Below are 16,206 nucleotides of genomic sequence, written 5' to 3' on the forward strand. Positions count from 1 at the left end.
TGCACAACTAGCACTCCATAAAGAAAGGACGCTGCGGAGACATGGCTTAGCCACAGCCTGGGGGGTGTTTCCAGAATGAGATTTTCACTCTACAGCGGATTATGCTCTGATATGAAACTTTCTGGCAGATTAAAACTGTGTGCCGGACCGAGACTCAAACTATGGACCTTTGCCTTTTGCGGGCAAGTGCTCTACCATCTGAGTAACATGTCTGTAGTAAAATGCTCAACAACTGATACTAAGTTCACAGATTTTGATTGAACTTGTCACAGTAAAACTTGTAAGAATAAAGTTAAATGCCAAAAAATAATTGCGTACTAATTCAACGGAACATCGCCGTAACAGCTGGTGCTCCAAGAGGGGTAGAAACCAACGAAATTTTTGTATACACAGTAATACAAAGAATACCTGAGTAAATTCGTAGTTACTTTGATGTTACACAGCGTTGCGAAATTTCGTACACAAATCTGACACTTCTACTAGCAACACGACACGGCAGAGCATTACGTCGAAATTAGCACGGAAGATGGATACGGGTACATCATTGAATGATCCATCAAATCAATGCCAGAGTTCATCAACTGTAGTGGCTGGCAAGTGGTGGCCGCTAAGTCTCCGGAAGACAGATGACCAAACGTTTGAGTGAGTGATTTGGACAGACTCTCTAACACTCTCTGCATCGGGTTACACCAGGAAAATACAGAAATATGCAATGTTGCGTTATCGTGTTGAAGCATAACATTAGAGAGGCATCGAAGATAAAGCTCAGTCACCAGCTTTATTACGTTAGAAACGTAATGGCTGCTTCCCAAGTTATAAGCTATGCGAACCAGAAGTGACTATCTTGCGTGTCCAGTATAGAATCCCATATCATCACGCTGGATCAGTATAACAATGGCGAATTCAACGTTCGTTCACCTCATAGTCTATACGTATCGGTATGTCCATCGCGATTATAGACGCACAACGGCACTCTTCTGAAAAGACCACATCTTGCCATTTTTCTGTACAGGGTGACTCAAAAGATTGTTAATATGGGAATATTCAATTCTTCACGGAATAAAGTAGGTAGAGAGGTAAAAAACTCAAACACGTTTTTGAAATGACATGGGGTTTTATTGAAACCGAAAAGTGTGTACAAAACGGCCAACAAATAGCGCTTCATATCGGCCGTTATTCATTGACAATATCTTTAGCTGTGCGCAGCTTATCAGTAGATATGATTATTAATTGCCGTTAGATGTCGTCTTTTAGAATTCGCAGTGGGGTTGACGATTACGGTAGACTTACGCCTTCACGTAACTCCACACGGATGGAGGCTTGGGGACCTGGGATGTCACCGATGACTAAACTGGCGGCTCGTCACGCCATTCTCACAAAACTTGTGTCTTGTCGCCCACTACGGTACTGCGGGGCGGATCATCTAAACAGCTCGTGGCTTCAAACTTTGTGGCAATTTGCTTCACAACAACACTTCTCACAGGACCTTTAGCCATTCTGATACCCTTCTTATGGCGGTAGGACTGTAAAGCTGCAGTAGCGGATTCTCCATTCCGATACTGAAGCTTAACTAACAGTGTCTTTTCTGGCAAAGTCAACATGCCGCGACTGTTAGCGCATCTGACTCCCTCTCTCACTACGGATCATCTTACACACGATTCTCATGAGGAGTCACTGACGTGTTGCTCTTCGGAGTCATATGTCGGCCGGCGTATGCACCTTTTTTGGTTTTAGTTAAATCTCAAGTCCCTTCACTGATTTGTGTCAAGCTTTAGATGTCTGTCAAGTTTTACCTCTCTACCTACATATGAAACTGGTTTGATGCGGCCTGCCACGAATTTCTTTCCTGTGCCAACCTCCTCATTTCAGAGTAGCAATAGCAACCGACATCCTCAATTATTTGCTGGATATATTCCAATATCTATCTTTTTCTACAATTTTTGCCCTCTACAACTCCATCTAGTACCATGGATGTCATTCCCTGATGTCTTAACAGATGTCGCATCATCCTGTCCTTTCTCATTGTCAGTGTTTTCCATATATTCCTTTCCTCTCCGATTCTGCGCTGAACCTCCTCATTCCTTACCTAATCAGGTCATCTAATTTTCAACAATCGTCTGTAGCATCACATCTCAAATGCCTCGATTCCGCTGTTCCAGTTTTCCCACAGTCCATGTTTCACTACCATACAATGCTGTGCTATTTTCAGAAATGTCGCCGCACGGGGTAGCCGCGTGGTCTCAGGCGTCTTGTCACGGTCTACGCGGCACCCTCCGTCGGACGTTCGAGTGTGTGTGTTGTCCTTAGAGTAAGTTAGTTTAAGTTAAATTAAGCAGTGCATAACCTTAGGGACCGATGACCTCAGCAGTTTGATCCCATAAGATCTTATCACAGATTTCCTATTATCAGAAATGTCTTACTCAGATTGAGGTTTATGTTTGATACTAGTAGAATTCTTTTGGCCAGGAATGCCCTTTTTGCTATCCTGGTATGCTTTTGACCTCCTCCTTGCTCCGTCCGTCATTGGTTACTTTGCTGCCTAGGAAGTATATTGAACTGTGTGTGTGTGAAATCTTATGGGACTTAACTGCTAAGGTCATTAGTCCCTAAGCATACACACTACTTAACCTAAATTATCCTGAGGATAAACACACACATCCATGCCCGAGGGAGGACTCGAACCTCCGCCGCGACCAGCCGTAAATTCAATTAACGTCATCTACTTCGTGACCATCAATCCTGATAAGTTCCTCGCTGTTCTCGTATGTGCTACATCTCATTACTTTCGTCTTTCTTTGATTTACTTTCAAACAATATTCTATACTCATTAGGCTCTTTATTTCATTCATCAGCTCATGTAATTCTTCTTACTTTCGCTCAGGATACCAATATCAGCGAATCGTATAATAGATTTCTTTTCATTCTGAATTTTAATCCTGCTCCTGAACCCATCTTTTATTTCCTTCATTGCTTCTTCGATGTACAAATTGAACAGTTGGAACGATCCTTTTTAATCCGAGTACCTCGTCTTTTGTCTTTCACCCTTATTATTTCCTTTTGGCTATTGTACATATTGTCTGTTACCCGTCTCTCCTTATAGCTTATACCTATTTTTCTCAGAATTTCGTACATCTTTCACCATTTTACATTGGCGAACGCTTCTTCCATGTCGATAAATCCCATGAACGTGTCTTGATTTTTCTTTAGTCTTGCTTCCATTATCAACCGCATAGCCTCTTTCGTGCCTTTACCTTTCCTAAAGCCAAACTGATCGCCATTTAACACAGCCGCAAGTTTCCTTTCCATTCTTCTGTATATTAGTCTTGTAAACAACTTGGATGCATGAGCTGTAAAGCTGATTGTGCGATAATTCTCGCACTTGTCAGCTCTTGCAGACCTCGGAATTGTCTGGATGTTATTTTTCCGAAAGTCAGATGGTATGTCGCCAGACTCATACAGTCTAAATATCAAAGGGTATATTCGTTTTGTTGCCAATTCCCCCAATGATTTTAGAAATTCTGTTGGAATGTTATCTGTCCCTTCTGAGTCATTTGGTCTAAGTCGTCCAAAGCTCTCTTAAATTCTGATTCTGTTCCTGGATTCCCTACCTCTTCTAAATCGACTCCTGTTCCTTCTTCTTCCACATAACACAAATCTTCCCCCTTATACAGGGCTTCAATGTACTCTTTTCACCTCTCCACTCTCTCCTCTGCATTTACCAGTGGAATTCCCGTTGCGCTCTTAGTGTTATCACACTCGCTTTTAATGTCACCGAAGGTTTTTTTTACTTTCCTATATGCTGAGCTAGTACTTCCGACAATCATTTCTTTTTCCATATCTTCACATTTTTCCTGCAGCCATTTCGTCTTAGCTTCCCTACACTTCCTATTTACTTCACTCCTCAGCGACTTGTATTTCCTTGAACATTTTTGTACGTTCCTCTTTCATCGATCAGCTGTAGTATTTCTTCATGGTTTCTTCGCAGTTACCTTCTTTGTACCTATATTTACCTTTCCAACTTACGTGATTGTCCTTTTTAGAGTTGTCCATTCCTCTTCAACTGTACTGACTACTGAGCTATTCATTATTGCTGTACCTATAGCCTTAGAGAACTCCAAGCGTATCTCGTCATTCCTTAATACTTCTGTATCCCAGTTCTTTGCGTATTGATTCTTTCTGACTAATCTCTTAAACTTATGCCTACTCTTCAACACTACTACATTGTAATCTGAGTCTATATCTGCTCCTGCGTACGCCTTACATTCCGATACCTGTTTTCAAAATCTCTGACCGTAGTGCAATCTAACTGAAACCTTCCCCTATCACCGGGCCTTTTTCCAGTATACCTCCTCCGCTTGTGATTCTTGAACAGAGTATTCGCTATTACTGGCTGAAGTTTATTACAGAACTCAATTACACTTTCTCCTCTCTCAATCCTTGTCCCAAATCCACATTCTCTTGTAACCGCTTCTTCTGTTCCTTCCCCTACATCTGCGTTCCAGTCGCCCATAACGCCTCGATTTTCATCTCACTTTACATACTGTATCACCCTTTCAATGTCCTCATATACTTTCTCTGTCTCTTCGTCTTTTCGGGCATGGATGTGTGTGATGACCTTAGGTTAGTTAGGTTTAAGTAGTTCTAAGTTCTGTGGGACTGATGACCTCAGAAGTTAAGTCCCATAGTGCTCAGAGCCATTTGAAACATTTTTCTCTTCGTCTTCAGCTTGCGACGTCGGCATGCATACCTGAACTATCGTTGTCGGTGTTCGTCTGCTGTCGATTGTGGTAAGAACAACCTTATCACTGAAATGCTCACAATAACACACCCTTTGTCCTACCTTCCTATTCATAACGAATCCTACTCCTATTATACAATTTTCTGCTGCTTTTGATATTACCCTATACTCAGCTAATCAGAAGTCCTTGTCTTCTTTCCATTTCACATCACCAATCCCTACTATATCTAGACTGATCCTTTGCATTTCCCTTTTCAGACTTTCTAGCTTCCCTAACACGTTCAAACTTCCGACTGCCCACGCCCCGACTCGTAGAACGCTATCCTTTCGTAGGTTATTCCATCTTTTTCTCGTGGTGACCTCCCCATTGGCAGACCTCTCCCGGAGATCCGAATGGGGGACTATTCCGGAATCTTTTGCCAATGGAGAGCTCATCATGACACTTTTTTCAATTAAAGAACACATGTCCTGTGGATACACATTGTGTGTCGCTATTGCAGTGGTTTCCATTGTCTTCTGCATCGTCATTGCGGATTCGTCCGTCTTTGGTGGCAATTCCCACTCCAATGGCAAGGGAGTGCCCTGTAGCTCTGTCCGCCCCTCCACTCTCTTTGATAAAGCCATTGGCTGGATGACGGTGACTTCTTATCCCGGAAGTCCTCAGATGCCATTACTGATATTTTTATTCAAAATTTAAGCAGTGACGATGTTTCAACTCGGGGTCGTGGACGTTTGGGTCAGTACTCAAAGACGTTACCCCTGAACTACGGACGCAATGCCACTGCAGGGGTTAGATACAAATCAGAAGTCTGGAATGAAACAGATCAGGCGGCGAACTGCAGCGGAACTAACATCAGACTTTAAACCTGGTCAGAGCACAAGTGCGTCTGAACACACAGTGCACCATACACTTCTAAAGATGGACCCCCGCAGCCGATGACCCAGCATGTGCCAATGTTAACATCTCGACAGCGGTAAATACTACTGCAATGAGCACGTGACGTTGGGCGCTGGACGTTGGTGCCGTGGCAGAGCTTTGCATGAACCAATGAATCGAATACCGTCTGAATGGTCCCGTTGAAAATATTATGAATGACTGTTCTGGTAAACTTCTACGTTATTTGATTTTCAAGCAGCTGAGCAAAACTCAACGTACTCAAACAGTTTTCTCTTTACTTATTCTGATCATCACTAAATGGACACACAATATTTTTAGCGCAACGCAATCTGACTTTCAATAATCCCTAAAAAAGAATAGCCCTGACGAACAACAACCTATACCTTTCATGAATCACTTACCTCACAAAAATCTTAGTTACTCCAACTACTGCAATACAGCGAGCGCCAATACTGCCAGCTAAATAAAAGATTCTAACTACTGAAGGCACTAACTACTGATAGGCATAATTAGCAAGTGAAAGATTTTGATAGAGAAGAAACAATGTATTCACCTTAACAATGTTCAAAAGTCGTCATATGTATATATCTATCAGTTCATGATCTCCATCTCTACAAATTTCCTTTTTTCTGGCGGACACACGTCCAGATCGTCCGCTTATAGTAACCTCTCAAAACTCTGGCATCTCTCTCTCCACATCTACCACTTCTGGTGGCTCACCTCCAACTGCCCAACGCTACACGCTGTTCACATCCAACTGCCCAGTACTACAATAGCGAATATTCCAACAATGAGTCCAACCAGCCACAGACTACACACAGCACAGTCAGTGATTTTCATACAGAGCGCTACGAGGCGTTACCAAAATAAAAACCTAAACAGCCTACTTACACTTCTTCATCATGCCGATGGGAGAGCGCGAAGCCTTCTTCTCTCACGGGAACATCTCCTTGACACCTGTTACTGCGGGACGGAGGCAAGCTGGCCGTGGTTCTATTCACACTGGTAACCATGGGTCCAATGGAGCTCGTTCAAGGCCCCATGATGGCCAAGGAGTATCGTATACTGGTTGCAGAGCACGTACACCCCTTCAAAACCATCATGTTTTCCGATGGCAGTGGCATTTTTCAACAAGATAATGCGCCATGTCACAAGGCCGGGAGTGTGATGGAGTGATTCAAGGAACACAGTGGCGAGTTCCAATTGATGTGCTGCCCCCCCCCCCCCCCCCCCTCTCTCGTCAGATCTGAATCCGAATGAACATATCTGGGATGTTATTGAACTTGGTGTCAGAACTCATCACCCCATTCCCAGAAATTTACAGGAATTAGGAGATTTGTGTTTGGAGACGTGGTTCAAAATGGTTCAAATGGCTCGGAGCACTATGGGACTCAACTGCTGAGGTCATTAGTCCCCTAGAACTTAGAACTATTTAAACCTAACTAACCTAAGGACATCACACGCATCCATGCCCGAGGCAGGATTCGAACCTGCGACCGTAGCGGTCTTGCGGTTCCAGACTGCAGCGCCTTTAACCGCACGGCGGAGACGTGGTGCCAACTCCCGCCATGTCACGACGCCTTGCCGCTGTTATCCGCGGTTCTAGGCGCTCCAGTCCGGAGCCGAGCTGCTGCTACGGTCGCAGGTTCGAATCCTGCCTTGGGCATGGGTGTGTGTGATGTCCTTAGGTTGGTTAGGTTTAAGTAGTTCTAAGTTCTAGGGGACTGATGACCACAGCAGTTGAGTCCCATAGTGCCCAGAGCCATTTTTTTGTTATCCGCGCCAAACGTGTAGGTATTAGGTACGTGGTCATAATGTTCTGGCTGACCAGTGTACTGTATTCCGTTAATCTGAGCGTTTACAGTGTTAACGGACTTCAGGCCATTCTGATCTTCTTGTCTTGAACACACCATTGTCAACATGTCTCCATCATTGCTGCCACGTCAAAGGAAGCTACAAGGTGGGCACAGAACAAACAAGCTGTAATGTTCCAGACATCGTTGTATCATATGTGTAGATGCCTCACTGTATACATGCTCATATCGTAACTCGAGATACATGACGTGTCTGTACAATCCTGCACGACCGAGTAAATAATATGTCCTTTCGGGTGCTAGTCGCATGGGGCATTTTAGATCCGACACGGGCACGATTATGGACTTCCCGGACCCACTGATTTCATATTCCCCATCAAAGCGGGCACCATATCATGAAACAGTAAATGCAGTCTCAATAAGCTGCAAGTGTGCACTTTCCAATTTCGACAACCGCTGAAAGTCGTTTCTCTTAAGTACGTGATCTTCTCCCAAGCAAGCTAAATTAAAATCCAGTTTCTGAAGGAAAACCTACAGCGTGATCTTTCTTTATATACAGAATAAAGGGAGCATTCTGCGGTTACCCTAAAATGCTAACAAACTGCATATCTAAACATGTTGTAAACTTCATAACAATTTGAAGTTTGTTACATGCCCTCTTTACGGTTTTGCAACTTTGATAGCTAGCAGGGTATCTGCTTACGAAGACAAGTAGTCAGTATTCCTTTATGACGATGTGTCATGCACTAGAGTTGCTGAAAATGCAACATCAAGAAGGATGTATGTGGACGAAGTGAAATTTACGCTGCAGGCAATGCAAAGTATAAAACAAAGTCGTCAGATTTACAGAACTGTACGCGATCACTGTCTATGAACATTCACTGTAGCCCAAAGCCACCACGTTCTGCAATCAGAGCCTGTAATGATAATGACACAGGATAAAAAAGGGAATATTACGTTTGTAGCAGAATTTACACATTACGAACACTTTTGGTTGGAAAACCATTGCCAATAATTTGCCAACCAGCCGTATCCAAGACATATTTGGTCAACGAAGGTGAGAACTAGGGAATCGGGTATACTTGTCGATCTAAAAAAATGACCAGGTACTGATCTGTTGAAATACGGTAAGTGGATTTTATTGTAGGGTGGAAACCTTCTTTGCGGCTAGAGCCTCCTTGACGCAGCAGTTCGCTGCTCATATTTTCGAGAAACCATACTGTGCCTGAAGTAGCTTCACGCCATTACATGCGCTGTTTATCTGTTGTGGCGCTCTGCAATCTAAGCTGTCATCTGTACAGGATAGGCTGAAGCTGATCCCGAATGCCCACACTATTTTTCGCAGCTCAACATGCAAGAAACAGTATTAATGCACCATCACAGCCTGCGATATACGTGGTACCTGTATAGCGGAAATCAACATAATTCCATGTGAGGCACGGATCTAGCCTGCAAATGAGGCGTATCGAAGCGTCGTCACAAAACAAAGACCCATGCGGCATCGACACTCATGAAAGCCAAAGGGATTGTTCAACCGATACACAACCTACTCCTCTCGAATAGCATAGTGGGAACCGCCATATGACGGATGGATCACATTAGCAGTGTCACTTAGTAACATAGTTTATCAATTGCTATGAGCTTATATTTATTTCATGTATCTGTCCTGAATCCATGATTATTTGTGCGATCGCAACTTTACTTTTCTGCTCTGAGGCATAGGTTTGGTAATGTGACGATTACGCGCCACCGGCGTACTATAACATGAGTAATTCCTTCAGTTGTTTTAGATATTGCAGTTTGATTTGCCTTACTTTCGAAGTCCATATTTTTCCTGCCATGTGATGCAATGTATTCCCACTGCAATTTTACTTGGTCGTACGTTACCCCAATTTATTGCTGTCCATCAACGAATTCTACGCCTCTTCCCTCAATACAGCGTGAAAAGAAACGGTAATACGTGTAGAATCATCGACGGTTTGAATCTTATTCTATCATATTCTATTATAAAAATATTCAAAGTCACTTCCTCTCCCGCTACAGCTGTTGTAATATATCCCGTCAGAAAGCAAATAATAATCTATCTTGAAAACATAATTCAACCGACTTACGGGATATATTACAACTTGTCCTTACTTATTTAGATACTGCGCAGAGACTAGGAATTTAATCCGGAACGTTGGCGTAAATGTGTTTATCAGGAACTTTTCGTCTCCCTTGAAAAACGTGTGAAACGGTGTGAATAATCTGTTATCCTGTAAGAATTCCCCAGAGTTCTTCTTAATTGGTTCTGGAATATTTCATATTCAGTCTACGGCCATGAGGAAGTTGTCCTGTCGCCTGCTAGAAGTTGAAATAGGCGGGAATTATTAGCGTGAAGAAGGAGAGAGGTAGAATGCGAAAGAGTAGGATGAAGGGGATAGATGAGGTAGGACAGAGAAAATATGCGAGGGCTGTCGACTCTGCGTACGATCAATGATAGCCCAAAGACATTTAACAAAAAGTCTTCCAGAAGACCTCAATGTTATCTAGGAACGCATCTAATTCCCCAAGATTCAAAGATTGCCGCTGCTGTACCTCTGCATCGTGTATGTGATTATCATTCTACAGCGAAGCCGTGAAACAGAAGCTATTCTCGGAATTTCTCATGGAAGACAACTTGTTTGCATAGCAAAGCAAACAATGAAGTTGTCGTATGCAATGTTTTTATTTAGTGACAACCCTGCGGTCGGCGAATAAAATAACGAAACATCGCACACAAATTTATTTATTTATTTATTTTTATCAGACTTTCAGCACTGCAGAATCCGATAATATTTATACGTAGCGTTAACTAGTAGAGGACAATTTGTTTGATGTTTTCATCCTTTCCAAATTAACCTAGGTCTATTTTTTCTTTTCTTTTATTTATTTTAGTCTATTTCCGCCATCCCTAAGGCATGCGTCTCCTCATGTGTTGCATCCTTCCAGTTCAGTATGCTTTCATCTCAAAAACGTATATCACTTGACCTCTCTTCCATACTCATATTTTGTTTATTCTAATTTATTTGTAACATTTTCATTCTGAGAAAGCTTATTACTTCATTTCCTTCATTCTTGCTGAATTATGAGATATGTTTCCAGTAGTCTTTTCTTACAGGTAACAGAAAGTCTGCGCCGTAAACTAACTGCCATACCATTTTTATGTTCTTAGTTTGGGAATAAACAAATAACAAAAGTGTTTTGACCAAGGCGGAAGCACAACCCTTATTGTTGTTTTGGTATGCAAGCACGGACCAATGGAGGAGATTCAAAAGCAGCTATCTTAGTAATTGTCTATATTTCTTCTTCAACAAATTATCTCCCTCATGATTCGGTGAATTTCATTGCTTCTCACTCACATTTAATAACTAGTCACCCATAAAAAATATATAAATTAAGTGATCATGCTACGAAAACGCTGGCACAAACTATAGAAGACAAATTCGTGTATCTGTGATCATTTCATCAGGGTGCTCTGAGCAAATTCGATACTGAACTGGAAGAAACAGTGTCTATACCACCATGAGAAAAAAATTAAACTGTAAACTACTTATCTGTTCTGCGGCAACTAGAAGACTCACGCACACACCATAGCCATTTTGTGTTTTAGCATGCCACATAATGTGTATTATATAGAACTGCGAAAGGATGATTTTACTCACTTGTAGAAGTAGATTACGGTGGCTGCTGCTCCTCCTGTGACTATGAGGAATGCAGACACGCAGATAACCACAACTACGATGAGAGGGAGACCGTAGCCAGAGTGCAGCACCTGTAACAGACGCCAAACGTCAAGTGAGTCTTCACGAATAATCTCTTCACGGCCACACAAAAACAGGAAATGTTATTTCTGTAGTAGTGTATGTGGTTACTGAATCACTTTGGAGCTATAAATGCCGAGAGTAAACGAAAAGAGATTTTGAATTACCTCAGTTTTAAATGTGTTATCATGCAATGAATTTTGCACTGCACCCTGTTAACAACGGGACCACCGTTTAATGCATAACCTCAGTGGAGACTGAACATTCTCTATTTTCTTCCCGTAAAGCTCCTCAAGTTAATGGCGAAATGAGAAAAACTTTCATGAGACAAGAATGACGACTGTGCTGAATGTGGCATTACTAAATGCAATTTAAAATATTATTGATGGATTTGTGAGAGTTAGGGTGTGGGCAAAAAACATGGAAACACAAAAAACTCCACACATTACCATGCCTAATATGGTGTTGTAAAACCGTTGGCATTCAATCGTCTCGGAATGGATTGATACAGATCCTCTTCCGTTATCAAGGGAATGTTATACCATTTTTTCACAAAATAATGGCAATTTCAAGTAACATGATGGGCGTGGATAGCGATCGCGCACCCTTCCCTCCAAAGCAGATCAAAATGGCTCAACAGTACTGAGGTCTATATGAAGATGGTATCTGTTCTTTTCGGACATGTCCGAAAGAACAGATACCATCTTCATGTAAATAAGGCTTTCTGGCCAATGATCTTCTTCAGTGCGGATGCACTCGCATTGCTCAAACTCTTACGGGAATCGGTAGAATGACTGCCGCGAGTAATGAGTATAGTGAGCAGGTGCACTACAAATGTAGTTGGAAATGTGGGCCTCACGGGGAGCGTGCCAGAGATAAGTCCCTACAGTCGAACTATCCTGTGTGTCCTCCGTGGCTCAGTTGGATAGAGCATCTGCCATGTAAGCAGGAGATGCCGGCTTTGAGTCCCGGTCCGGTCACTCCTTTTCAATTGTCCCCGTTAATATTTATCAGCTCCTGTAAGCAGCTAATGGTCTGTATTTCAGTGTAATTTCAGACTGAGATCTGGTGACTCTGGTGGCCAGTGCCTCCCGCAAAACGAAAGATTACTTATTTATCAAGGCTTGCATCACCCGCGACAAATGATGTTTACCTTCACGTGAGGAGTTTACGTAGAACTAGTTTCTAGTGTGGAACACGCATCTCGCTCTGCAGAGTCCGTAACAGACACCGCTTCTGACGTCACTTTAAAATAAAGTACGAAATATGGCAAATATGATCGCAATGTCCACAAATCCTACCCTCAAGACCAGTGACAACTTAAATGCAATACTTTCGAAAATTCGACTTAAAGAATTAATTCAATAAAACTTACAGTTAAACAGTATAAGCTACCTTCAGATTTCAAGTTAGTATTGTTGACAGTAAAGTCCATTAAATTTTTCGAGCACGTTGGGACGCTTGGCACGTACTTTTCAATGACTTACTAAAAAATGCTGTTTTCCATTTGTGTTACTTTTCTTGCCGATATAGAAAGCGTCTCTGCCCATGTGGCCGGCTGACGTGCGGAGCTGACCGCGGCGCTCAGTGTCGATTGGACATCGTCGGCTAAGCCACCCAGCCCACTCGGCCTCGCTCTGTGACGTATCGCTTTTGGGACTTACGTATCGCAATGTGGTGCCGGACACGCAATACACACCAAATAAAGGTCACTCTTTAAGAACTATAACACAGATCCGCAATCCTGGATCAAGCACGACAGCGAAGTGGTGCTAACACCACATCCAAGTCCACGAAAGGGACGCTTAGTAGAGCGCAGAGCAGCACCAGTTGCAAAGTATCGCCTATAGGCATGGCGTCTGGTGCCCACGAATATGCCGTCATGTCACCGAGCCAGAAGATCGCTGCAATTGACGAGCTATTAAATGACATTGGGGCGTAATTAAAGGCCAAACACGTATCGAGTACGATAAGGAATAAAATATTCCCTTTGGCTTTCCAACTCACGTCAGCAGAAGCAAAGGTCGAGCTCCTGCAAGAGCAGAACAAAGATCTACTGCTCGAACTTCAGCACTCAGCTGACCCAGTTAAGGACCTTAGAATTGAGTCTCTCACAGAACAGGTCAACAAACTCGAGGAAGACAATACAAAACTCGCTGAAATAAACCAAGAGCTCAGGGACCAAATTAGGGATCTGAACAGGCACAGCAACAGGCCAAGACACTAACATACGCTGGGGCACTCTCCACCGCACGCAAAGAACATAAACGCATTGAGGTGGCAAAAGCCAAGCAGGCAACCACTCCCTTCAGAAAGTCTACCAACAACCAAGACACGAAAACAATAAAACAAACGTTGACAAAAAACATCAACCCAAGACGAGACAATCTACACATTAAGTCAATAAGAAACACGAAGACAGCTGTGACTGCCGAAGCAGCAACACAGGAGGACTGTAGGAAAATAATAGAAAAGACGAAAGATATTGAGAATATCGCGTGTGAGGGGCCCAGAAAGCGGCAACCTTTGGTGATAGTCTATCGAGTGACGGACACTATCTCGGATAGAGAATTTCTTGAGTGTCTATACGACCAAAATCTCAGTGACGATTTCACAAAAGACGAATTCGACAAAGACGTGAAAATCAGATTCCGCACAGGGCCCAAAGGAAAGGGATACAACCATCAAGTGTTGGAAGTCATACCCAGAATTTATTGGTACCTCACCAAAAAAGGAAGGGTGTACATAGACTTCCAATCCCTATCTGTCAAAGGCTTTACGTCAGTGAGCCAGTGTTACAACTGTTGTGACCTTGGCCATACAACCAAAGCCTGCGCAGACACAGGTACGACCTGTTCAAGGTGTGGCAGAAAGGGCCACAAACGCGCGGACTGTCGAGCATCAGAGCCCATCGATTGCATTCCGTGCAGGAACAGAAACCGAATTTGCAATAAGAGCAGGGGTGGCGTCTGCCAGACCAACAAACAGCTGCTTGATAGACTAATTGACAGTACTTACTATGGCAACTGAACACCCCCCAGAGTCAACCAACATGCTCCATAAATCAACCCCTGAAAAAACAATATCATACAAGTCACCATCCACCAGGCACAGAAACCATCTACGTGCAATACTCTGGCGTAAGAGGCAAAAACTATTACCTGACGACTACCCCAACAATGGTCACATTCCAGGCTTGATACACAATACAAACCTGGAGGACAGCCATCATGCCATCACTGAATACATAGACGACCTAAAACTCACAGGACAAATGTCACCAGAAGCCGCCAAACTAATAAAAAGACAAATAATGTACTGGATGACATTCCAGACGACCCTTATGAACAGGATAGACGAACTCGAAGACGATCTACTGATAATAGACGTGATAACCCCAAATCCTGATACCGACAGACCAGAAAACCATACCACACATGACCAACCAAAGCAACTGCACAAAACAGCGTTGCTAACGACTCAAGATCACCGATCCACTCCAGCACAACGACGCACATACGACACTACAAAATGCGAAGGACGCATCAAACCAATCAAATTCATACAAGGTGAGACCTTGAACCCAACGGTGCTAAACACAACCGTAACGCACGCCAGCACAACTGGAGCCCAAACGGAAAACATGGACAAATCAGACACTTCAGACTGTAATCAAATCAAACGCAAGAGGAAGAAGACGACGTCTATTATTGCCCTTACGCCAGAGATTGTAGTGTTCATAACAATGACATTCGAAACCGTAATACCGACCTTGAACAGGCCACAGCGCCGGCAGACACCACGAATGCCACACAAAAAGCCGCAGCAACAACCGCAACAAAAGTCTGCGGAGGGTCTGGCAACAGAGGCGACAGTGCGCATAACATACCAAAAGCTGTTATGTCTGTCACAGATAGCGTAGACGAGCAGTCAAGTGGGAACCAAATCACGTCAAATCAATGCAGAATGGAGGGACAAACAACCAACACATCTGATACACATCAAGACTCCACAAACGAAACACACACAAAAAACAAACGAATCATCACAGCCTTTAGGAAACTAAAACCGCATAGAAAACCCAAACAGCCTAAGAGAGTCAAGAAAATGAAAGCGTGTGACGACCAATTGCGGCAATCGCAGGCTGCCTCAAAACCTAGTGATACGAAAGTGCATACCCCTGATGATACCAACAGCTTCGCAGCCTCACAACCAACAACCTCAATGCCGACGCCGAAGGAATCCCCCACAACAACCACCGAGGAAGCCAATCCAGCGCCCCCCGCAGAGGTGCACAAGAACGCCACTACACCATCACGACACGTCACGGCTGCAGAGACGCCAACACACGCCATCGACACCGATAGTTTTAGTTACGACAAGCTAGATATAAATGTAAAATTAAGTAGGCTAGAAAAAAGAGACATCTTAGAGACGGCACAGCGGTTGCTCATCGGCACCCTACACCCGTACGGCCAATCTGTTTGTTTCCGTACATCGGAGCAAACCGATAGACTGATTCTCAAAACGGAGAATATTCCAACAGATCCAGACAGCCTACTAGACCTGCTCATGCAGGTGTGCGCCCGCAGGGAGGAACCATTCGATATGGACAAGCTTTACAAGGTTCACGTAACGGCTCATGGGAGAACATACTTCGATTACAGTCAAACTGGCAACAAGTGCTACGCCACAGTTAAACACCCAAACTGCTAATAGTACAGCTTAATGCTATGCGGAGTATACTTGTATACTCGGAGCTCCCACGGGTCCTACGTGAACTAAAAAGTGACATTCTGTGCATACAGGAGCCCTACACTAGACAAGGGCATATCCCCAACTTTCCTTCAAGTGCGGTGACAGTTGCAGAAGGGGCCGGCTGCATGGCATCTGTCATAATCCTAAACATAGAAATACATCCAGTCAAAATTACAGAACTCTGTTCCGAGCACCTAGTTACAGTTGAAGTCACAC

At 43.4% G+C, this 16,206-nt stretch overlaps 1 protein-coding gene across 1 annotated transcript in view; it reads right to left on the reverse strand.

Annotated features, from left to right (window-relative positions):
* LOC124796340 overlaps positions 1–16,206 on the reverse strand; it is a 415,424-nt gene that overhangs the window by 38,941 nt on the left and 360,277 nt on the right. The window contains exon 3 of the mRNA XM_047260474.1: positions 11,134–11,243. Coding sequence (XP_047116430.1) covers positions 11,134–11,243 — 110 coding nt within the window. The remainder of the gene's footprint in view (positions 1–11,133; positions 11,244–16,206) is intronic.

This window comes from Schistocerca piceifrons, chromosome 4 (assembly GCF_021461385.2).
Source record: "Schistocerca piceifrons isolate TAMUIC-IGC-003096 chromosome 4, iqSchPice1.1, whole genome shotgun sequence".
Classification (NCBI taxonomy): Eukaryota; Metazoa; Arthropoda; class Insecta; order Orthoptera; family Acrididae; genus Schistocerca; species Schistocerca piceifrons.